We start from the raw sequence: 25,042 nt of genomic DNA, 5'->3' as shown, positions 1-25,042 counted from the left end.
TAAGAAAGTCAGAGGTTGTAGATCAACCCTAGTTCATTGTCTAAAACCACCTCTGTACGTATAAAACACAGGAAAGCTACAGACTTTCTATTTATTTGGACTTATTATGGTTTGACTTGCCTTAAACTAGAGGCCCATTAAGTATTTTTAAACATGTTATTTAAATCTTTAAATATATCAAATCGAGAACAATATTATCAGCCTTTGAAGTATAATCACCAAATAAATTACCAATTCCAAAAAACAAAAACCCACTCAACATATGATGGCACTCCCAGATCTGACTTCCAAATTTAAAATAGAGCTGAGCCATGCCCTGTTAATATGTATGCCTTTAAGAATATATATATATATATATATATATATATATATATATATATATGTATGTGTGTGTGGGGGACGGGGGGAGGGCGTATACTTCAGCTTTAGACTCAGGCAGGAATTAAATGGAAAAGTCCAGACTCTCTAAAAGGGAATCTGATCCCATCGTTCAATTGAACGAGTTAGCTGACTAAGACAGCTCGTTCACGACCGACACGTCGGTGTCTTGTGTCTGTAGTTCGCACAGTGTGCACACGTTGCCACGCCGGTACACGTTAAAGTAATATAAATCTCACCAAGAGGTAGTTCTTTTATTATTTTCACCAGATTAATTGACTAGAACGAGAAATTACTCAGACAAGCTCAATGTTGACAAACCAGGACTGAAAACGCGGAGGAGACTCGGTAGCAGCTAAATGGCGTTTTATATCCGTGGAACAGACGTCTAGTTTGTAATTCTGCATTCAAGGAGTTCTCTAATAACACTCTCAAAGTGAGTATTCTGACTGAATGCATTCATCTGATGTTTTACGTTATGTGCTGACTAATGCTGCATTGATGATTAAATCATTCTGAGTTGTGTGAACACGTGTTCAAGGAAGTTGACTATTGACGTTTTGCAGGTACAGGGCAGAGCTGCAGTCATGGCAGGCAAGGGCCGTGGGGTGGGCGCCTTTACCTTCAACATAGAAGCTCTGGGCATCGGCAGAGGCAGCATGCCAGAGGCCAGGGTGGGGCCCAGCCCGCTGTATCCAGTAAGAAACACACACTCTCATACAGAGACACACAAGGAGCCCAGGATAACCTGTCAGTTTTTATTTCACTCTTAAACATCCAAAATTGTATTTCCAAAGAGTGGGATGTAATCCTCTGTTTATATCAGTCCCAAGTCTATAAACACTCAAGATGGTAAAAGGACATTTTACTAGTTCTGTTAAAGCCATATAAACAATTTGTGAAAAAAGGATATTCACATTTGGCTTAACTATAGTATAGTTCCTTTCCCATTGCTCTGATATTTTTCAAGTCTGTATTTCTAAACTGAATTAAATCAGCCTCTATGTTTTCCCCAAAAGATTAATAGTAATGCATAAACCTGGAGCTTTAGACACTACAAAGAATTGATTTTCCACCTATTTGACAGTTAAATAGATGATTAGATGTTGTTACATACATCAATCATTGGACATTCTGACAAATTGTATTCAACCCTCCTTCCAACCTTGTAACGTTTTAGCTAATTTGATCTTTTACATGTTTTTTCCACACTGCACGGAGTATGTTACTGTACATCAAGGTGCTAGTCCTTCCCTCGAGGCTATCATTAGTATTTCAGCTAGCTCCAGCTTTTTAGCTCGTTTTAGCTTGTAAACTGCTGCAATCTTACAGTTTAGCTTTGTAAACAGTGTTCTGCATGAATTTCTAATACTGTTTGGATGTGATCTCTGCATTAACTGAAAGTTTTCACTCTTCTACAGTTTTTTTCTTTGCGTTTTGAAGGCTTTTGATTTATTCTGCTGCTTCTGGCTGTTTCTTACATTTCTGCATGTCTTCTACAGTTGACTTCGAATGCTTCTGAAATTTTCACTAAAAATATTCAGCTTGCAGCATTCACACTGCATTTTTGCAGGAAATGCAGACTTTTGCAGTTGTATTTTGAGGCCCAAGTTGATGGTGAGAACCCCCTGATCTTCAAGATCTTTTTGCTAATATTTCCAACTGCAAACTTGAAAATGTCAACTTCCTTGTAAAACTTGTAAGCATAATTAAATCTAATCAATAAAAAAATCAAACTGTCTCAAAGGCTAAAAGGTCATTTCACTTTTTTGTCTGTTTTGTGACGCAACTCAACAAAGTCATGTTGTAATACTTTCTTAAATGTCTGTACCTACATATTTTTTTCATCGTAAAAAAAAATCTAATATTCTACAGAACACAGACTTTAAACCAGTTCCACTGAAAGTTGGTGAAGACGAAGACTACATGCTGGCCCTGAAGCAGGAAATGAGAGGCGTGATGCAGCGGCTGCCTCACAATATCAAAGCACGGTCCAGCAGAGCAGGTGAGGAGCGGAGTGGTCCATTAGAGAGCTGACGTGTGAGAATGTCTGCAGGAAAACAATTTGGACTGTTGGAAGGGAAGCTAATGCAGCTTTTAGGGCCTAAGACATTTAATATGGGTGACATCAAGGAAAAGGGAAAGAGCATATTTCTGGCAGGATAGAGTTATAGCTGCCATCTCAGCTTGCAGTTTTAATCTGATTTCTCTAGTTTATCATTACAAGAATTTCACAGTTACTGTTTTGAGCAAGTAGTTCAGTGTTTTATTTCTAAGTGTTATCAGGTGAATTGAGCTCATGAAGCACAGGGCCTCACTTTTTCCACAAGTGAAGCGTTTTGAACAGGAAATGAAAATGCAACAGTAAGAAATGCTGCCAACTTTTTAAATTACAGGCCTAGTGGCCAAGGATCAATAATTGAATCAAAAACACTTCAGATGTGTGGTATAACTTTGCAGTTATCTCAAGACAAATTGAGGTTGCTCTTGTTTTCACAAAACAGATGTGGAGAAATACACGGAGAGATACCTGAAGCAGAGACAGATTGAAGATGAGGCATGGACTCCAGGTTAGTATATAACACCACAATGCCAAAAAATAACCACAACTTAATAAAAAAATCACCCTGAAACAAATGCATTTATCTTTGTTGGTGTTTTAGACTGGAACCTTTTTCCAAAAGAACTGATGCCCCGAACAAAAAAACCTCGAACAAAAGGTACGTTAAAGCCGTCATGTGTGTAACAGATTTGACTTTGGGACTATAACATGGACGTCTATTTATATATTTCACCATTTCAGCCACTAAGAATAAGAAGAGTGGAAAAGGTTCAAGCAAAGAGGCAGCAGATGTTCTGAGCAAATTAGATGTGAGTTTCTTCTCTTTTCCTTATGTGTACCTACTGAGAGCTTACTGCACGTCCCAAGATTATTTATTGCTTTCTTTGTGGGCTCTGAATTTGTGCAGTGTTCACAAAAAAAGCTTAAAAAATTTAAAGTTTCACCATTTATATATTTCACACTTTTCATAATATAGATTAAAGGCATCATAGCAAATTTGTATGTCGCACTTTAAAGTTATTTATGTTGTCAACTGTAAACCTACATATTCACTTCTGCATTATGCCCCACGTTGTGTCGATTTAACACAGAAAATCCCGGTGAGGCATTGAAGTTTGCAGCTACGATGTACCAGAATGTGAAACAGGTTACTTTTGAAAAAAGAAAGATATTCTTGAGTCTCAGTCAGGTATGTTGACATGACAGGAACTGGAAAAGAAAGATGACGGAAATGCTGAAAAGTCAGACGATGAGCCAGAGAAGAAAGCAAAAAACGAGGAAGAGGAAGAAATAGAGGAGGAAGAATATGAGGAAGAAGACCTCGAAGAGGTAAATGAAGAGCTAATTTGAAAACATTTTACTTCATGTAACGCCTGAGTTTACTGTTGCGTTTGCTTCTCTGTAGGACAACGACTACATTGAGAGCTACTTCGACAACGGCGAAGATTTTGCTGCCGACAGTGACGACAACATGGATGGAGAAGCAACATACTGAAGCGACGGGGCTCCCACGCAAACATTTGAGTTAACACTTTTCGCAGAGCGGTTCTTTATTTTGTGCTACAGATTTTCCCTGAACAACATTGTAAATAAGAGTGTGTGAAATTTTTCAGAAGGAAATAATGTATTGAAAATATATTTATTTATTTTCCAAGCTGGACCAGTTTAAAGGCACATACTGTCATTTTCTCAATTATGCTGTGTCAAAGAAAATCAAAATAACACTGTGATGAAATAAAAGGGCTATAGCAAGGTCTAAAAGTTCACGTGATTACAAGTCAAAACATGTTCCCAGTTTTCAATGGGAACTATGAGGTGGTTCTCAATAGCCAGCAAAAAATAGAATCAAGGTTTCAACTGGAATTTCAATACTGATGGTAAAACTAAAGCTGCTTTCACAATAAATTAATCCTAATCAACCACAGTGGAAGCAGTCTACCTCTGAAAACAGTAAGTGGTTTAGTTCCAATCTTGTTTTGGGAAAAAAAAAAAAAAGATTTGTAAAAATGTTGCAAGACATCAACATTTGAAGATACAGCCACTGATTTATCATGGAATAAATAAAAGAAAAATAATGCATCTAATGTCTTTAAAATACATATTCCTTTACAGCTGGCTTAAATGCACCAGTATAAATTACAAAGAAAAACATGTAATTCCTACTGGGTACAACAGCTGACCTACCACTCCAATGTGAGGTTAGTTCCAGCCCTTCAATGCTCCTAGTTTCAAAAGCATCTAAATGAATAGACTGAAACAAACATTATTGCAACACTACCCATTTACCTGCCTTTACCGTTTTCAGTCGATCCCAGCAAATCCTTTTAAACTATTTTAATCAATATAAGACCTTTTGAAAATAGGGAAAAATATTAATTTACTTAGTTTATGACATGTGGGAATCAAAGTTCTGCTATGTTTTCTCATGCAATGACTTTTTAACAGCATTGCCCTCGTCTGCACCGCCTCCCTGTGGGTTTATTTGGGCGGGCAGTTTAAGTCCCTCCGCAGGATCTCCGTCTTTGCTGTTAACGTCCAAAGTTTTACTTTTCAGCTGTTCCTGTTGCCCGTCGCCATTGGTCTGGATAGGGGTACCGTGGTGGCTAACCTCGGCTTTCATGAGAACCTCATAGTAGAGCAGATAAAACACAGGTGTGATGATGCCAACAAACAGCATGATGGCCACGGCCGTCCACCATCTCATGCCCCAGTCCGCTCCGTAGTAGGGGTCCTTTCTCTGCGCTGGTTTATACCCCGCCTCCCCCAGCAGCGGCTGCTGCACTGTCAAAGACGACACGACCTCGCTGAGGCTGCTCCGGGACGGGCCCGTGGATTTCACCAGCTGCTCAATGTCCTTGTCCTTCTCCAGGAGGAATCCTTCAACGCTGTCAGTGGAAGAACAGGAGTCCGTGGAGGACTCTGTGGGGAGAGGCGCGGCGGGTGAAACCTGGGCGACCCGTCTGACCCCGGTGGGTGAGACGGATTTGGGAGGACCGGCGTTGTGAGTCTCTGTGAGCACACTGAAACGCCTCACGGGAATTTTTATAGAACGCAGAGCGAAGAAGTCCTGTTCTGTCAGGAGGTTGTTGGCTCGTTTAATGTCCGCCACCTACAAAACAACAATCATTTAATAGCATCTGATACTCTACATTGAGTTATTAGTATTTTTTAAAAAATACATAAACAGTCTGACACAGGAGAAAACATTTGATATATTTAATGCAGAATGCCAAAAACTGTACCTAACACTTTAGCTAGGTATTGGTAGCAGCTTCCTGCTTAGATCAGCATAATTCCTTTTTGAGAACGGACTAAATCTATTGAAATCGAAGGGCAAAAATTTAAACAAGATTCTTTTTCCTTATTCCCCCCATCATGCTGGTCAGGCTCTTGCTCACAGAGCTGCTTTGCTTATGCTGCAAAATTATCCAATACGTCTGTACTCGGATGGCTGCAAGCTTCCAGGACATAATTGCAATGTCTGTGGCAGGCTTTTACACAAATGGTGCCGCATTTCCAGAACATCATCATTTTCATTTTGGCTCGCAAGATGATACATAAGGGGCTGCGCGAGAAGCTCAGGCTTTGTGGTTTATACTGTAGTGTCTATTTTGGAATAAGGGAACAGTTAACAAAAAAATTTAGCTAAATATTTGCCGACAGCACTGAGCTCAGTAAGAACCCTTTTCTTTTCTTTTTAAATGTATTATTAGCTACTTAACAGTTGCATTTCCTTTCAGTTAAGTGAATGACTAGTTTTATTTTGGATGAAATCAGCCATGAATTACACAAAACATATTCTACTTGAGACTGTCGATTAAACTGGAACAAGGTGAGTGATGCGAGTACAAAAATGTAGCTGCAGTTATGCAAATTTAGCCTTGCAAAGCAAACCCAACGCAGCTGGTGTAAAGTCAGAGCGTTACACGTCTTCAAACAAAATAAAAGTAAGCTTCACCATCTTCACCTCATAATGTGTATGTTCACTCTGAGATTAGAGAGAGATGATTATCCCATATTTCTTTCAAAAAAATTTTGCGAATTAGATATCTTAAGTCTGAACTCATTCAATAACTCACATTTTGCTACAAATCGAGGGGGAGAGGACAGTTCTGTATGCTTAAAAATGGTTAAAAATAAAATTTAAAAAAACAGGACATACTGAGCAGTGGTACTGCAGGGCAATGCTGTTCAGGGTGTCGCCCTCCTGGACGTCTCTGCTAAGGTAGATGATGTCATCCAGTCGCTCCTTGGACGTGCTCTTCCGCAGCCTCTCCTTACCCCGTGATCGGAGCTCAAAGCTTTCTCCATCCTCCTCCGACAGGTCGTTTTCTGAGCCGTTGGTCCCAAACAGGTAGGCATGGCCACCATTGGCCGGCTGCACCATGGTGGCTGACTGGAACCCATAGTGTTGACTTCTACTGGACATTTTCCTCACTCTGAGAAAAAGAGTACAGATGCCTTACTTCCATATATATTTAGTTAACACATACCCAGAAAATTCACTAACACTGCTTTAGTTAAGGTAATGGATTAAACGAATCTTAAAATTCTAAAAAGGTTAAGGGCTGCACAGTGGCGCAGTTGGTAGCACTGTTTCCACTGTTGCAAGAAGGTCCTGGGTTCGATTCCCGGCCTGAGGTCTTTCTGCATGGAGTTCGCATGTTCTTCCTGTGTATGCGTGGGTTTTCTCCGGGTACTCCAGCTTCCTCCCACAGTCCAAAAACATGACTGTTAGGTTAATTGGTCTCTCTAAATTCTCCCTAGGTGTGTGTGCATGGTTGTTTGTCCTGTCTGTCTTCGTTTTGCCCTGCGACAGACTGGCGACCTCTCCAGGGTGAACCCTGCCTCTAGCCCAGAACGTTAGCTGGAGATAGGCACCAGCAGCTCTCCCGACACCACTAGTGTTAGAAAATGGATGGATGAAAAAGTTATTTGTTCACACAGCATGCACAAGCACATTTGTGCAAAAATAATTTAACAGATATGACAAAACATTTTTACCAATACATGCAAGTTTGGCCCGATACAGCATAGCTGAAAGAAATATCCTAATGTCCTTTAATCAAAAGAACCCATAATGATGGAAAAATCTGATGTAAGGTCAGAACATTGAATAAATCCGACATCCAGATTTATTTATTTATAGAATCAAAAGTCTGTCGTCATCGGCTACAGAAGTGTTATTTAGGGATTAATAAATACACGGTCCTGACTAGATGATGTCCAGAACATACGAAACAGGATAAGATAGATAGTTTGGTGTCAGAAAGGTACAAGCTATTGTGTCTCTTAACTTCTTTAAGTTGAAATAGTCAACTTAACTGCAATGTGGTTCCGTTCCTCATAAAATAAATAATCATGGCTGCTTGTGGCAGGGAAGGTAGAAAAAAAAAAAAACTATCTGGGAATTAATATTCCCAGGTAAAAGTTTCTGAAAACCAGAAATTGGGAGCAGGCCACAAACTAATAATCCCGGCAACAGCTGCAAATGCAATCTTAAATGTAAACACTGCACTAAATAAAGTTACTTTTATGTTTATGAGTTTATATTCTTAAATGGATTACGATATACTGATATACCACAACACTAAAGCCAGTTTATATAACCTTTATGGCAATTCAAGACCAAACTGGCAAGTCTCCTCTCTAAAAATACGAAGATAAATAGATGAGTAGATATAGCAGAGCACTTTGCTATTTAAGTCCGCACACTTAGATCAGTCAAGACAGTTGGTTGACATTTTATCAGATCAAAAGCCTGTCACTTTGGACTTACTGCACCTGATATCAGAACCCACACGTGGTTTCCGCACAATCACTTAAAGTAAAAAACTACAAGGCTAAGTAAAAGAGGAGCATCTTAGCCAACACAAAGCTAGAGTACAAAAACAATTTTTTAATTCAAATGTATTTACTTAAAACAACTCATTTAGTTCATCTGCCATTTATGGGTGTGATAAGCGCAGCTATTGCGTAAATGCCACATGAAAGAGTTCATCTTACTTTGTCTTGAACGAGCCAATGGCCGATTTTATCCCAATAAACTGAGTTTGAGTCAATTAAAGTCAAGCAGGAGACATTGATGTGAAACAAAAACGCGCAAAAATAATGTTAAAACTAAAGATTTGAGTTACCTGTTGGGTTAATCTTAAAACAACAACGCAGTGTACATTAATAGTTTTCTCTTTCGCTTGAAAGTGAGATCGGTTAGTTGAAGCTAAGCTAGGCTAGTGCTACCTTGCGTCCACATAGGAATATTTAGTTGACGTTAATAAGCTTTTGTAGCTGTTTAACTGCAGTCGGAATTAGATTTACGGACATTCATTAACAATTGTCTTTACCTGTTACATGAGAAACCAGTGCAGCTAATGGTCCACGGTAATTCCCATAATTCCGCAGGATTATTTTTTCGGTCTCACCTTAACGCTAGTTGGTTTCTTACGTACGTGCTGTTTCCACTGTTCAGGCCACGTCAACAGTATATTTACGTAATGACGCTGTCGCCGTCTAATCGTACTTCTCTATTTTTACCGCGAGATGGTGCCAAAAGCAATGTGAACTGTCGTACACTAAAGACTGAGCATGAATTAAACCCAACCATAGTTATTGTTTTAGTATTACGCAGAACATATGTGACATTAGTTACTGACAGAAAATGTACATTTTAACACTATTTGTGGCTAGTGATGGTATACAGAGTCCTTTGAGATGACAGAAAAAGAGACAATATTAAACATGTAACCATTTTGTCTATGTAATATAGTTTATTTGTTGGCTCTTTAGCACGGTATATCGAACAGGAACATTAATATTATAACATTGTTTTAATTACAAATTTTTGATAATTAGGGCATTTTAACTAAGTCATTAAATTGAGATAAAGGATGGGATTAAATAAGTTCTTTTCAAATAGAAAAGGAGTGGTTATTTAGTTGGTTATGTACGCATGATTTTTTTTCTGTCCTACAAATTGCTTGTTTTTAAAGACCTGTTTGAACTAAATAAAACATTTGTTAGTTAAATTTAGAAGCACTTACAGCATAGTGCTGCTATAATTGTTTGTGTGCTAGAAGTGAGCTAAGGTGGAATAATTTGTTTGTGCCAGGTTGTACATATTTATTTTGAAGCAGGTCAAAAGAAACCAGTGCTGCAACGGCTGTTAATTAATGGAGATGCTCATTGTTGCTCTCATATCTTATGTCAACAGTGGTCCTTAACAAAGAAATCCGTAAAACAACAGATTAATTACTCGTGAACTAAATGGAGCATGTTGGTTGCGATATTTTGTGTCATAGCGGTGTAATAGTGTATATTACGCATATCAGCGCAGTTCGGTGGACACATTGTGGCTACGCTGCATAGACTGCCATACAACGTATTAATGCGCAAAAAAGAGCTTCTGTATTTGTAGATGTCTGTGTTTAATTTAATTTCGATTAAAAAAAATCACCCGTCTGATACCGTTTCATTCTTACAAATATTTGAAATATATTTTAAAAGGTAGGATATTCTCATAAAATGATTAGTGCAAACATCTGCGATAGCTTTTCCCCTTTAACGCATAGGATATTCTGATGAAGGAGGTGATATTTTTGTGTTTTTGTCGTCTACATAAATTGTTCCAATGCCATGCTAAGTATAACTCCTCCCAGTCACACAAAGAATGATATCCAATGATAATATTCAACATTAACACAACCCGCTGCAGTTTTCGGTTTGTAAACATCACGGTAGAAGTTTTAGACTGGTAGCACTGACAGATAGACATAGCTATCTATCCGTGCTGCGGAAAATCTGACTTGGTAGCACAGATAGTCAGAACCGAACACCGTGACCGAACCGAAGCTACACCTTTATATTCCACACGGTGGCGCCGTCGGCGAACATACATACATGTTCTCCCCGTACGAGGCGAAACAGGATTAAAACATCGCGTCTCATTAGACTTCACAGACATATGAGCTTGAGCCTCTGAGTAGCTATAAACTAATCTCATACAGTAGGAGCTCCCACATGGCGGCAGTCAGCGCGGAGTCGTGAGGTGTAGAGAGAGAGAGAAAGAGAGAAAGCGGCTCCGAAACACTCCGGGGAAGGAAGGGAAGAAGGGAACCTGCGTAGTTTGGCACATTGCACCCGGCTCCAGCCCCGTTAGGTGACAGACGCGCTCCATCCCACGCTGCTCTCGGGGAAGCTAGAAATCAACATGCCGTTTTAAATGTCTGGCGATTGGGAATATAGGCGGAGCTGAGGAGTTTTGCAGCGCCCACCGATGTTATCCAGGGCAGTAAAGATATTGTAAATTATCTAGGACTGAAAGGACTAAGCAAGGTGTCAGGTAAGTTCACATGATTTATTCTAACGCTCCTTATTTATTTATTTAGGTCTTGTCCCTCTGCTGTTCTGGGTTTTGGTCGCCAACCTTAAAAACGTCAGGCGATCAGAACAACTTTAAAAGATCGATTCTAACAAAAGACTTAATGATGACTTCCAAGACAACAATTTATAGATTTATTAAACCGGGGAATGAGACCTAATGATCACTAGTTCAATAAGCTATTGTCAATGGTAGATTAATAGTGCAGAGAATAAAGGCAACAAATGAGTAGCGGTCCTCCTCATCAATTATGCCAGACGGCTCCAAGACAGACACATTGTGTGAGACTATAAGAAAACAATTAAAAGTGCTCGGCCACTGCTAATTTCTTTTCGCGCCCAGCCAAAAATACCCCTCGGAGCAGCTAATAAAATTGAAAAGCCTAAATATTGATTCAGCGCAATCAGTTTAAATGAATGGCGGGGCAGCCCATTGAGGACGGAGACAAACGCTTCCATGGTTACATCCAGGATCTCCACTGTGATCACGGCGCTTTGTGTGAGGTTTTCTCTCTCCCACTGAAATAAAACAACTGGCACACACGGAGAGCAAAGGGAGGGGACCCTCTCTCATAGACCCAGCCGACTAATCTATATAGGCTTACCCGGACTATAAGTAATCTTGGCACACTTTGAGTTGCGCACATGTGCTGCTACTGTTAAATTAACGCCTATGGAGCCGTCCTTTGCGCCTCTGCCTTTATGTCCAGGCTCTATAGATCACGCCGGTTGTTCTGGTAGGGTTCTAAGTCTGTGAATTATTGAACACGTTCTCCTTATCTCTAATTGATCTGACGTGATGTCATCTTGGTGCGTCCCTGGCAAATCTCTATTGTTGCTTCATCTGTGGCGCCTCAGCAGAGTTAAATCCTTTCTCTCCCCCGGGGATTGTGAGAGCCGCTTCTGTATCCATTCAGCAGTTACACCTGCTCCTCCTCAGCATCAGACTTCACATCTTTCTCTATTGTTCATTTTATATTTGTGGACATTTCAGGCATTTTTTTTTCTGTTTCTTTGTTTAAAAATTAAGCAAAAGTTTTATATTCTTGACGCTTACGCTCTCTGCCTCATTGGATTGGCCTTTGCAGCTTTGGTGTCCACTAAGATCCTCACTTGCCCAGAGGCTTGGGTCCCTTTGTTTGTCAGTGTTTATGTCATTGCCTGGCAGGGGTCAGCCCCCATTCGCCTGTGTGAGGGTCTGAATGTGATTCACTGGGCGGAAACTGTTTTACTGCCTGCCTCGCTCCCCTTCTGTCTCACCCCCTCCCCACGGCTGCACAGTACAAAAGGGGGGCTGAGCCATAAACGTAGCCTGTTCATTATGAGAGGTGCTGAAGTGTTCAACGTCACAGACAGGAGGAGATTGATGTTTGGTGGAGATGCTGGGGAGGAGATCCCATTCCCAGTGTGTGGCAATGGAGGAAACTGTGCAGGTCTGCAACAGGTTACCCTGGCAGATCTGTGTGACACAGGTGCAGCGTTGTTTGGAAAAGCTGAACAAAGATGGTCTTTACACCTCCTTGGAAAAGTGTTCTTAACCCACAAAATGTAATGCAGGTTGAGTTGTGAAGCAACACCCGAAGCGCTGGACATCTCATGGAGCATGGTTCAATCTGTCACTCAAAACTGGACACAATATGGCACAACTGCAAACTGACAAAGACATGGTTGTTCAACAACTCTGGAGGAGCTGCTGAGACCCACAGCTCAGGTGGGAGAATCTGTTGACAACAGAACTGTTCGGCAGGCCCTCCGCAATCTGGCCTTTATAGAAGAGTAGCAATAAGAAAATCACTGTAGAAAGAAAGCAACAAGAAGTCCTGTTTGCAGTTTGCCTCAGGACATTTAAAAGACGCATACAAAGCTCTATATGTGGCACAAGTCAACACTGCGCATCAGGTGGTGGCAGCTCTATGCTGTGGGGTTACTTTTCTTTAGGAATGACAGAATCTGACTACATGACAGTCAAAAATTTGAGGCTGGGGCTTGTTGTCCTTCAAGCAGGACAACAAGCCTAAATGTTCAGCAAGAACTACAAAGGATTGGTTAAATTCCAGTACCTCCAAAATATGTCGGCTTTTGGCCTAAAAATAACAATAGAAAAGACTCATAAACCTCACTATTTGTTGAGGACACTATTATTAATCCTATTTAAATCAGTTAAATAGTCATATAACACAGTCCCTATAGAAATGCTCGTTGAATAGACATAAGCAAAAGATAGCAATACTTTCCATGTAAATAATTTAGTTTGGAAAATAAAAAGCCAGAAGATGTTCACATAAAACATCTTTTGATATTTAAGGATGACATGAGCTGATTTAATAGGTCAGTTTCATAAGCATGTTCTAACACATACATCAGTCAAAGTTTTAGACCTCAATCATGTTAACTGTCTTTGCCAAGACGTGTCAATTAATGTTCACAGAGGCCCTCCATCATGACTGAATTAGAGCTATTTTACATAGAATCATGTGCAAGAGCTTATAGATGTGCAAAACTGGTAGAAACACAGCATTGCAGCTGTAGCTGTAAAGAAGAAGGTGGTTATGCAGAGTATTTACTTATGACTACTGATAGTAAAAAAAAAAGTTAATCATGTATCATTTCGCTTTCACCTTTCGGAAATATACCACTTTGGAACACGAAATCATAACATTTACTAAAGTTTGGAGTGTTAAAATTACCAAATGTGAAAAAGTTTTGTACAATTTGCTCCATGAAGAAGTAAACGTGGGGATGTAACAATGCAAAATTCCTGTTGTTTTGTTCTGAGGTAATGAAACCCACAGTTGATTTCAGAAGAACCTGATGAATAGTCTCTTGAAATTTCTTTCTTGTTTTTTTAAAAAAAATTATCATAATCGTATATTTATGCAGCATTTTGTGTTAATCATGACAAAATCCATTTCATTTTGTTATGTTTACGCAATACTATTAAATCCAGCCAAACTCAAACAGCAATGTCTACATTTTTGTTGCAAACAGCCTGGAAATTGAGCAGCTCTGAAGAGCACAAATTGAGCGGATCATACATTTTGTCCATTTGGAAAAGCTTCATGGCCATCTGTCCTCCTACTGTTGCTTTTTTATTTTTACCACTGCTTGCTCTCATTATTATTGTTGCGTTAGAGACAAAAATTAGCATTAAGAAGCAACCAGAAAAACAGCTTACTTCAAGGACACACTATTGATACAGGTCATTATGGCTTGACCTAACGTTTCTTGGAAAGGATTCATAACACTTGCACTTTTAACATTTTGTCACATAATAGCCCCATATGTCGATGCTTTGGGGTTTTATATCATCTATCAAGACAATATAGTCCATAAATGTGAAGTGGAAGAAAAAGTATGCGTGTTTTTCTTCTTTCATTCTTTTTTTTTTTTTTTTTTTACAAATAAACATAAAAAAGTGTGGTTGGCATTTGTGTGCTGTACTTTTATCTAGCAGTATATAAGTACCTTTACTTTATACTGCTAGATAAAGTGCAAAACTTACAGTCAGTATTAATACACAACTGTTGTGTGAAGGCCTGGAAGTTTGTTAGAAAACATGTAGAAGCTGCTAGGGGCCACAGCATTTCAGAAGCATCTATTTTTGTGCTTTTCACAATTGACTTTACAGAGCAAGCATGTGCAACAAAAGTGCTCTAGTCAGATGAGATGAAAACCAAATCTTTTGGCATCCATGCAAACATTGTACTGTTATGTATCCGTTGTATACTCTCTTTTGTTTGCGCGTGGGGTGTGTGTGTGGGTGTGTGTGTGTGTGTGTATGCGTGTGTGTGTGTGTGTGTTTGTGTGTGTGTTGGTTTGGCAGAGGAGCTACACATACATCTCTGAGTGGTTGATTTGGACAAAATTGAACCACGTTTCACATACTTTCACATCTGGATTGGATTTTTCTCTCTTTTTAAAACCTAAAAATTAATGTATAAAATTAGTTTACATTTGCTCTTGGATTGTGTTGGAACTGAAAACAAGGAAAGCAGCTGCTGTTGAATCTGTTCATCCATTTGATTGTTTGTTCATGTTGAGTTTTTATTTATTCAAATGTAGGATTTAATTGTTCCTTATTTTTAGCTACTAATTGTCTGCAAGTAACTAACTTATTTTGTAATGTATTGCCAGAATAAAAAGGGCACAATTTCACTTTTTTTTATTCTTATTGCATATTTATTTCCACTTATTAAATAAATATTATTTTTTCTTTTATATACGGTAGACCTCAATAGACTGCACTTTTTCCCACAAAATCCTCATCTGGGGTTGTAGCATCCAACCACTGAAATGTGGCCAAATTTGTTAGGTAGAAACAAAGGTCATGTATTTTATCAGAGACAGCAATTGTTCATTTTCTTTCTTAAAAATAAGTCATGATTTATTTAGTTATGTATTGATCTATCTAAGTATCAGGATAATTCATTGTTTTATAACTGATAGATATTTTCCCAAACTCAATAAAATATGTTTTAAATAGCACATTTAAAACATAATAAATCAATTATTCTAACATTGATTTAGAATAATTGTGATGAGAACTCAGCATACTTGCTCACAAAACCTATTTATCTAAAAAAAATTACCCAACATCTAAAAGGCTACTTTCTCTACAAGAGTAACATTCAGTAGTGCAACTGTGTTACTAACTAATGCACAATACTTTTTGCTCAGTTATAAAACTCTTGGGAAAAAAAGAGACCACTGCATTGAACCCCATTGAAAACCTCATCGTTATTCCACCGAATATTGATTTCTGAACTCTTCCTTAGTTAATACATTAGTATTGTTGAGTCTAAATGACTATGAACTTGTTTTCTTTGCATTATCTTCTGAAATCTGAAATCACTGCATAGTTTTTGTTATTTTGACCATTTCTCATTTTCAAATAAATGCAAATAAACTTCATTTACATTTTTGCCTGGAATTTCATGACATGTTGTCAGTAGTTCATAGAATAAAAGAACAATGTTCATTTTACTCAAACATATTTCATTTTAAGTAGTTTTTAAATTTTTTCCAGAGCTGTATCTTGGAAGCTATTGATAATCTTTTGGAACCAACAGTGGAGAAATGTTTTAGCATCAGTTATAGATGATCATTATTATTGCAAGATGACAAATTTCTTTCCAAATGACAAATACTCTGAATTTTGGCAATCTGTCTTATATTTTATAATAGAAAACTGAAAAATAGAAAGATATCAAATAGATTGTCCAATGCCATCTTCAAAACTTCTAGGTCCTGAACCCAACCCCAATTTAAGCATCCGATATGGATGCCACATTTGTCTTATGATATATCTTTGTGAGCAGGTTCATGTAGAATATTTGTTCACAGAATGGAGATAAATTAGTTCCTACGGGCATGTACCACTAATAGTGGCAACACAGTAATTAGCAAATAGTTTCAGTTTTCCCAAAGGAGGGCATGCCTCGCATCCAGTGTACCAAGGATGTGTGTTGGTGCATGTCCTATGGAAATAATTGAGTAGAGCTGAGACAAAAAAATAAGTTAGTGTAAAAATGAAGCTTTGGACTCTGTTGGAGAGGTGGCCAGTATGCTAAACATGATCATAGCTAACAAAAGAATGCTCCTTAAATTTGTGCACTGGTCACCGAGTTGTGAATCAAACCAATTTTCTCTCAAAATGAGCCTAACGTCTGTGTTGAACTGGTCCTGTGAACTCCTTTGAAGAGTAATTAGCATTTCATCCAGACTCCAACCTGTTACATGCATTGAAGCAATACTCTTTCTACTTTTTCTTTTTGCTCTGTGAGGCTATTGAGGACAAAATCTTGTTTAATCCTCTGGGAGTATTTTTTTTCTGTCACTCTGTCATACATGCCAATCAGTCGGCAGAAACTGGAAAAAACTCAAAATTGCTTTTCCTCAATTGGAACCACTTCCCTTTTTTATCCCTTCTTTCCCACTACCAAAAGAAGAAAACTCTAGTTTTTGGTAGGAGATGTGAGATGTTATTGGCTGAAGTTGAGAGCAGCCGACCAAGTCCGTGTGGACAATGCATCAGGAAAGCTCTGGCTTTCTCTCTGTTTCTTTTTTCACAGTAAATTGCACACTTGATTGGCAGTCTCCTGCCCCTGAAGGAGAAGTGGTTGCTTTGAAAAGTATCATCTGACAATAGTCAGAGGGCTGGCCTCTTGGATTTTTCGTCTTTAGAGAGGTGTCCATTCAATTGGTTTCTGAGTCCTCCCTGGTTTAATCGAATATTTTGGTTGCAATATATGACTCCAGCATTGCTGTGAAGAAAAAGTTATTTCCTTCTTGTGGAAAGATTTTTGTTTTCCCCTCTCAAAATAAATACAGCCCCAGAGCTTTCCAAAACAAATCCAATGAGTAAGGAACTTTGTCAGATTTAAAGATGCATGTTTAAGCTCTACCCAGTTATTACGTTTCTTAATTTCTTCTCCCCAACTTATGTTTTTTTTTCTATTCGGCGGAAACATTTGCTGATCTAAAAATACCAGTGACAGAATAACATGTGAAGCACAATTATGGACTGGGACTCTAAGTAGGAATGGCAGCCGTGGTCGCGCTGGGCTGAGAACGGGCTGTGGGTGGTTTCTGAGGTAGGGCCTGACACTTATTGGCCTGGTGGCATCACTTAGTGTGGAAAACAGCTCAAACAGGACCTGGTTCAATAAACAGCACAGGAGGCTCTGTGGTTTGATGCCAAACACGGAACATGAGGCAATCATACACAAGCCGATCTAACAAACAGACGTTTTGTATTTTGCCTACAGCCATTGGACAGCACAGTGGAATTGTTTGTCACATTCTGAGTTTTGTGAAGCTGAACATGTTTGCCTTTTCCTTTGAAGAAGAATGAAGTTGACCTCATGAAGCTCAAATGAGCCATTTATATATTCAGTGTTGCAGTAAATAATAAATTTGACATCCCACCACAAAGCACCCACAATGTGTATATGCCCCTGAGGACTGGCTTTGTACAGTTACCATTTACAGTGGCTTGTAAAAATATGCATACCCTTTTTCCATTCCATCACATTCCAACAATCAACTTCAATGCATTTAATGTGGATTTTATGTGATGGACAAACAAAACTTACATCAAAATCATAAATTGGTGTGTGGGGATGGTGTGTTCAGGGTAATGCCTGCTTTAGTTTTCAGCCATATGTTAGAGTTTTGCATGGAGCCCAGAAATTTTAGTGTTGATTTCATCCATTTTGCACATCTTCCCTCCACACTAGGGGCTCCAAGGCAAGTAGTTGTTCTGTTGAAAGTTTTTTTTTTGTCAGCTGAGTTGTGGATCTTTGCAGCTCCTCCAGAGTTGCCATGGGTCTCTTGCCTGCTCCTCAGATTAATGCTCTTTTAATAGTCTAATAGTTTAGATTGAAATGCAGTGCTTTGTTATATTTGCAGTTGTGCCATTTACAGAGAAGTGGTTCATATTTGCTAGGTAAATGACTACATGACTACCCAATTTGTTGTGCTGGATATTATTTAGAGCTATCAGAAGATGCTGGATACAATGTAACTCAAAATTTTCAGCATTTATTTGTTAAAATTGAGATGAAAAGAACCCCCTGTCCCCAATTTTCTTTCTATCTCAGTATTATGCACTTCTTATGTGTTGCTCTGTCAGAAAAAAGTACCAATAAAATAAAATGAAAAGCCCAAGAGTTGTAAATATTTTTACCTTATAGCGTATTTCTTTCCCCATGTCTTACAGTCTTTCTGTATATATCGCTGTCTATTTTTGTTCATTTCCTTGTCAGAATCGGTTATTTTGTCCGATTGCATGGCCGGTGTGAATTTGTGCAGAGAAGAGACACGCAAATGTCCTGGAACCTCTGTTATAGTAGTCAATTTTAATGACAGAGTCATTTCTCTTTGTGGGCAGACTGACTCCACTTCACTGAGTCGAGCTGTAAGATTGATGAATGAGATCCCACAACTAGCCTCCCAGCATTAGACAGTTAGGAGATAACTTCTCTACATATATGTGTGTGCCGTTTGTGCATGTGACTGCCAGATATAACCACACACTCTTCACCACGGGCGTCTCAGGAACAGGGAAGCCTCAGGGTTAGGACGCCGAATCATGGGAAAGCCCTTGATTAAAAACCCTGCAGGCTGTTATTCCACACACCCTCGACCAAAACGGAAGCAAAAGTATTACTTTCCACTTTTAAAGTTTGCAGTTCTTGGTAAAATAACAAGGAAAAGAAAAGTCCTCATGTAGGGTTACAGAGGCTTGTATTTTTCATGAAGAAGTTGCATAACAGAAGCTGCACTGATAAAAAATAAAATTAGACCTTCTTGTTTGATAAAAAAAATTTCTCCATTCAAGTCAGTTATGCCAACCACTTGCTGGAGTCACCGCATGGCACCTGAATCTTGCACTGTCACAGTTACTACCATTCTCTGACGGTGAAGTCCTCGACCTGCCGTGAATAATTGATGCCAAAGATTACAACACATCGGCCACTGTCAGGAGAAACCCTAGAGGTATCAGCGGTAAGCACTGACCCCAGGACCAGCTTTGCAACGAGACACCTTCTCAGCCGCTCTGATAGGGATATCCATTAGATCGCGGTTTCTCTTTGTGTGTGGGAGGTGTCTGGAAGGGATCTAATGTGAAAGGTTTTTGTGAACCAGCTTCCTCACACCAGCATGTTGCTTTAAGGTGAGCTGACAGGTGAAAGGCTCAGAATTGCCAAGGAAAGGGAGGTGAAGTATTAGGGAGTTGCAAAAGAGGTAGTCTGTTTCCAGGTTTTATAACCTGATTAGCGATTGAGAAAAGTCTGAGGTTACAAATAGATGACATAAGGTGGAATATGTGCTGATCAGATATAAGATTAAGATCAAGCAAGAGACATAACATCCCTCATGCTGTTCCAGTAAACCTTTTCATGTTTATAAGAATGTAGCTTCAACATTTGATATTAAAGTCATCTCATTCAATGTCTTATGACCCCTTTAAGATTAAATATGATCCAGCTGCACCGATCATTTTGGACAGTTTCTGACCATCAGTTTTATAAAACTGACCTGTGAATTTCAGCTTGAGTCAATTTAGATTTGAAGAACTCTAAGTAAACAAATGAATACTTTTTAAAACTTTTTTGATACACTGAAAATTAGCCCTTTTTTATCAATAAAATCTTCTTGGTGATAAAACAGTTGCTTCTCTCTATCTTAGGGTTGTTTCTATTTGTCAAAATCTACAAATACAACAAAGCCCTCCAGAACAGAGGAATTTGTATAAGTCAAACCAAATATAAGTAAACAACATATTTTTTTTTACTTCTTTACAAGACAGATTAAAGCTCATTGACATTCACCTCAAGTTGCGGAAGTGCACTGTCACACGACATTTCTTTTCTATAAGAGCCATTCAAATTTAGCAGACTTCTTAATTAATATGTGAAAGACAAAAAATCAATATTACTCTAAGTGAAATCATTTAGTCTTTATGGTAATGTATAGACATTACCCTTAACAGGCTTTGCTGTCCTGATTCTTCATTAATAATATATTGGAACCATCTTCACACCTTGTGTGCGATAGGCTAACAGCTAACATGTCTTAGAAGAAAACAAAGTTTCAGCAGATATTGAAAAGAGCTGCTGTATGTTTGAGTCTTCTTCCCTCAGTAAGGACTTTCACAAATATGAGTTTTGTTACTGCAAAGAATAAGAAGGAGAGAAGCAGAATACCAGTGGTTCTAAGTTGATCTTCAACAGTTTTTCTGCATTATTTTCCCTTTACTGTGGCGCACTGCACTAAATTAAAACAGTAATACCGACATTTCCAGGTTTTCTTTTGTTAAAGGAAATATTGTACTGCGGTAGCGCAGCTATGGATAGCAGAATTCAAATGTGTGTATCAAAGCTGATACAGTCATATGCAAACGATGGGAATTGTATCCAACTCACAAGGTTTGGTGTTTATATCATGAAGAAGACAAGGTCTGATAAAGCAGACTCTCGAGTTGCTTTTGATTTGTTGATTGATTTGTGTGCATGTGATACAAATATGATGAATTTTTACATTTTGAAACTTTTGGTTCAAAATCGCTATTATTGATTAAGAAGTCTAAAGAATACTTAAAGAAGGACAGTGTAGTTAACTGCTCGTTGATACAAAGAGTCATAACCTTATGTATAATCAGTGTACTGTCTGTTTTAGCTTTCATCAGCAAAAAAGGCCAGCTTTTGCGAGAGGACTGACATTTTGAAATGGCTGGATGTTGAAAAGGAAAAACAGTGTTCAGCTGGGAAATCAATTTTCCAAAACATGTTTAAGCATAGGACCTAACAAACTAATATACTGTTGAAAGGGAGCAGCTTGGAATTGTGGAATTTGAATGCAAACTTTAAATCATTTTTGTTTTGAAACCCAATAATATGTTTACATTTGCCTTCAACTATTTGTTATGAGTACATTTGGCAGTTCTACATCAAGAAATACAATTTTCTACATGGTAGGCAAACGATTCTTAGTGAACTCAGTTGGGTTCCAGAAAATAATGTAATGTTGTGGTTCAGGAGGTAAAACATGTTTTCCAGCAATCACAGGGTTGGTGGTTTGATCCTTGGCTCCTCTAAGTCTCCTGTGGTGAGATACTGAAACCCAAAAAATGGCTCCAGCGTATCACCGGTTTGTAGAATTAAATAAGGAACTGTTTTATGTTTTTATGTGTTTATTTGAAGATGTATTGTGGCTTGTAGTTTAAAGCGCACTAAGTGAAAAAAGGTTATACAGAGAAGCTTGTCTACATATAATAAGAGGTCAGTTGTGTGAAGCCAGGAGTAAAGGGGAATGTCAGTAATGGGACTTTGCCCAGTCTCAGCAGCATGAGTCGTTGAGATTGTGTCTTTGGTTTATGGTTTGGAATATTCAGATTAATAGAAATTCACACCACAATAATCCCCAAAAGGTACTTTAGTGCAATAAATCAATAACAATATATATCGCGACAGACACATGATCATTATCAATAGATAATTCATCTGACAGAATATTTAATATTCAACATATAGAATATTCACTGAACTCAGATCCAAAAACCGCACAGCTTTCTGGGAGGTGTAGGCAAAGGAAAAGCTTTGGCTGCTCAACTTGTCACGACCAGCTAATCTATGCCACTAGGTGAATGGTATCAACTAACTCTTTCATTGTTTGGTTACTTAGCAACTACCTGTTGAGTAACTTGCAGCAATTTCAGGTTTCGCCATCTTGCCTCATAAATGCTTGAAAATGTGGATAAAAACAGGAGACATCATGACATCAGTTTCAGATATTTAAAATAGAAAACTAATCAGTAATTATTGATATTGATAATTACTAATAATGAATGATATGAAACGCTTATATTGTAATACGTTTTTCAGCCATATATCATAATACCTTTTGGAATCATCAATGTAGACTCATTCTCCCATTCTCAAATTAACAGAGTATTTTTTAACTATAACTATCAATTTTAAGATGTAAGAAAACGATTGTTCGAAGCAAAGACTTAATATGTCCCATTTAAGATTTACCACACCCCATGCAAGAGACGCAGCAAACCTATTGAAGCAGGTGCTCTGGTTACATAAAAATCAAAGTTAAAATTACATAAATAAAATTTTCTGGCCTACGTGCAAAACCGTATGTGAGGTCAGAAACCAACACTGCACATCGTCATGAACGCACCATCCTCAAAATGGATGGTGTTGCCAGGTATTGCCAACATCATGCTGATCATAAAAAGTGAAATGGATGCTTTATTGAGGTAGTAGGAAAGTGAACAGAGGTAAAACAATAGAAACCCTGGAAGAAGCTGTAAGAGACTGTAAAAAGCTTGAGAGTAGGGTGGGAGTTCACCTTCCAGCAAGACAGTCACCATAAACATACAATAAGATCTATGATGGACCAATTTTGATCAAGGCATATTATAATGGTCCAGTCAATCTCCAGAGGACTTGGAATTAGTAGCAAAACTTGAAAATAGCTGAATGAGCTTGAGCTATTTTGCAAATAAGAAAGTTTGAAAATGTAAGCATAATGCCCAGACTGAGTATTCAGACTGAGACCTTACTGAGTACTTTTTTGTAAACCGAACAAGCAAAAAGCTGCATCTGCTTATTGTAGCGGCCCTGAAACCCAATTCACATATTTATGCTGATGTAAAAATGGGTATGTTTGCGTGTTTTTTTTTGTGTGTGTGAACCTCTCTACATGAACTCTGACTCTTGGGTTTTGTCAATGTCAGAGGTCTGCGCCAGGCGCTCCACGCCGCCTTTAGCTGTGACAGACAGGTCCTTGGGGCCCCTCTGATCCCTGGGGTCAGGGTTGGCAAAACGCATGACTTGAGCACAAAAACTGTCCCACCACTTGTAAAACAAACCTGTGCCATCTACACAGCATCTGCTTTGTATCAAGCCCTCTGAAGGAAGTTCAGGATCTCAGTCATTGGATGCAAAAGGATCGCCTCTCTGTTTTGGCGTAGCTTTGTAGGAGGTTAGAGTGCTGCATGCTTGCTACCATCAATCACAGAGATTATCTAAATAATAAAAGGCTTTTTTTTCCCGTTTAGTGGAATAATTTGGGGTTGTGAAGCAGAATGTTTTCCAGAAAAATGCTTAAGAGTCTGACCTTTGTTGCTAAATTGAATCTATATGTTTAGTTTTGGGTGATAGAATTGTGGAGATAATTGCCATTTCAACCTTTGAGCAGTTAGGTCTTACAAGGAGCTCTCAAAGAGCTGATGTGAAAGCAAGAGTTTGTAACATTTCAATCAGGCTTGTGAATTAAGAAATTTTCTTAGTCCCACAATTGGGACAAGCAGGGCAAATAACCGGATTTACTCGACCCTGGCTCCTTTTTGTCCAGCAACACACTCACCTCTGTTCCACTCACCCTCCACCCGTCCCCACTAACCACCAGTCTAAATCCTTTTTTGATGGATTTTCCAGCAATCTCTACAGTGCTGTGGCTGGGACGTGACACAAGCACACACGCAGACGCACACACACACACACCCACGCACCCTCCCACACACACACACACACACACACACCCACGCACCCTCCCACGCACACACACACACACACGCATGCCCTTGACTTCAGCTAGGCACCGCGAAACACTCACACCCGTAATAAGCTCTTTCTTTGCCTCATCCGTAACTAAGTGTTACTAAGTGCTACATATTATTCTTGTACTGTTAATGCCTTTTCATCTAAACACAAACTGAAACTAAGGGTAACTCAGATGTAAAACAACTGGAATGGAAAATTTGAATAATTGGATATTTTAGTCATTTAGGTATTTCTGCGTTTTTTGGGGTGTTTTTTTTACATAACCAACTAGCATGACTTCATCAACCCTAGCTGCTGATGTTGATGTCAAACCTTGTAATTAAGAGTAAATAGACTTTGAAAGACCTTCTGTGTTTTTGCTGTTGGTGAAGCTGTGCGGTGTGCATTATGAATGGGATGGGTAAGACGCGGGAAGGAAGGGAACGATCACGAGTCCAGTTAAGCTTCGAACTGGCTCCACCTCGCTTGTCACGCTGTGATGTTTTGTTGTGTTAACCATGACAACTGCCTCTGAGGCTTCATCCAGCTTTAGGATTATTCTGGCTGAGAGAGCTAAGAAATGCTTCATACAAAAATATTTAAGAAAGCCTGAAACAAATCAGACAATCTCTTCTTATCAAAGTGGATGGGCATTTCAAAAACACACATTTATGACACAATAAGAAACTTTAGAGACACATCCTCCAAACCTAATATGTATTTCCATTTATGGCTTGTGACATCATGTCTGCTACCACACCACCAGGAAACCTCCACTTTTTTAATGGGAAATTTTCAAGTGGATGAAGAGTCAGCAGTCAGATAAACAGACTGATTGGAGGAGGTGTTTGTGAGCATAAAGTTGATCTAGTAAAAATGTTTTTAGCATGGCTTTTATTTTTTTATGCATATTGTGTCAGGGTGAACCATCTGCAGAAGTCCATGAATCTCATTGTTAGAAAAAAATTCAAAGCCAGTTCTCCTCAGCATTGATTTTTCTTTAGTTCTGAGCCAAATGAAAGAGAGAACATTTGATTTCAAATGTGGTCTGACTATTTTAGCTTGATGTAGCATTGTAGTGCCAGAAAACGTGGAGAGAAAACTAGTTGAAGATGTCATGAAACGGTGCGGTGTTGAGGTGAGGCAGACGCTTGAGACCCAGGTA

General features: G+C 38.8%; 3 protein-coding genes across 4 annotated transcripts in view; 2 read left to right on the top strand and 1 right to left on the bottom strand.

The window, feature by feature from the left end:
• The first annotated feature begins 497 nt into the window (after positions 1 to 497).
• polr3g (polymerase (RNA) III (DNA directed) polypeptide G) lies at positions 498 to 4,435 on the top strand. Its single transcript, XM_028034727.1, has 8 exons — positions 498 to 814; positions 945 to 1,076; positions 2,254 to 2,383; positions 2,883 to 2,948; positions 3,042 to 3,098; positions 3,182 to 3,249; positions 3,647 to 3,769; positions 3,846 to 4,435. The coding sequence occupies exons 2-8, from the start codon at positions 966 to 968 to the stop codon at positions 3,933 to 3,935; spliced, it is 645 nt and encodes a 214-aa protein (XP_027890528.1). The 5' UTR covers positions 498 to 814; positions 945 to 965; the 3' UTR covers positions 3,936 to 4,435.
• Positions 4,066 to 8,929, bottom strand: lysmd3 (LysM, putative peptidoglycan-binding, domain containing 3). Of its 2 annotated transcripts, none has more exons than XM_028034725.1 (3): positions 8,785 to 8,929; positions 6,603 to 6,879; positions 4,066 to 5,549 (listed from the first exon to the last, which is right to left on the bottom strand). In XM_028034725.1, the coding sequence occupies exons 2-3, from the start codon at positions 6,867 to 6,869 to the stop codon at positions 4,854 to 4,856; spliced, it is 963 nt and encodes a 320-aa protein (XP_027890526.1). In that variant the 5' UTR covers positions 6,870 to 6,879; positions 8,785 to 8,929; the 3' UTR covers positions 4,066 to 4,853. The 2 variants fall into 2 exon arrangements, with proteins under 2 accessions (XP_027890526.1, XP_027890527.1); XM_028034726.1 differs by having other exon boundaries at positions 8,863 to 8,887.
• A 1,430-nt stretch (positions 8,930 to 10,359) lies between these two features.
• Positions 10,360 to 25,042, top strand: part of adgrv1 (adhesion G protein-coupled receptor V1) — a 115,428-nt gene continuing 100,745 nt past the window's right edge. The window contains exon 1 of the mRNA XM_028033867.1: positions 10,360 to 10,778. The gene's annotated coding sequence lies outside the window, so the exon portion shown is untranslated. The remainder of the gene's footprint in view (positions 10,779 to 25,042) is intronic.

This window comes from Xiphophorus couchianus, chromosome 12 (assembly GCF_001444195.1).
Source record: "Xiphophorus couchianus chromosome 12, X_couchianus-1.0, whole genome shotgun sequence".
In the NCBI taxonomy this organism is placed as follows: domain Eukaryota; kingdom Metazoa; phylum Chordata; class Actinopteri; order Cyprinodontiformes; family Poeciliidae; genus Xiphophorus; species Xiphophorus couchianus.
This window is presented reverse-complemented; position numbering and strand designations above follow the sequence as displayed.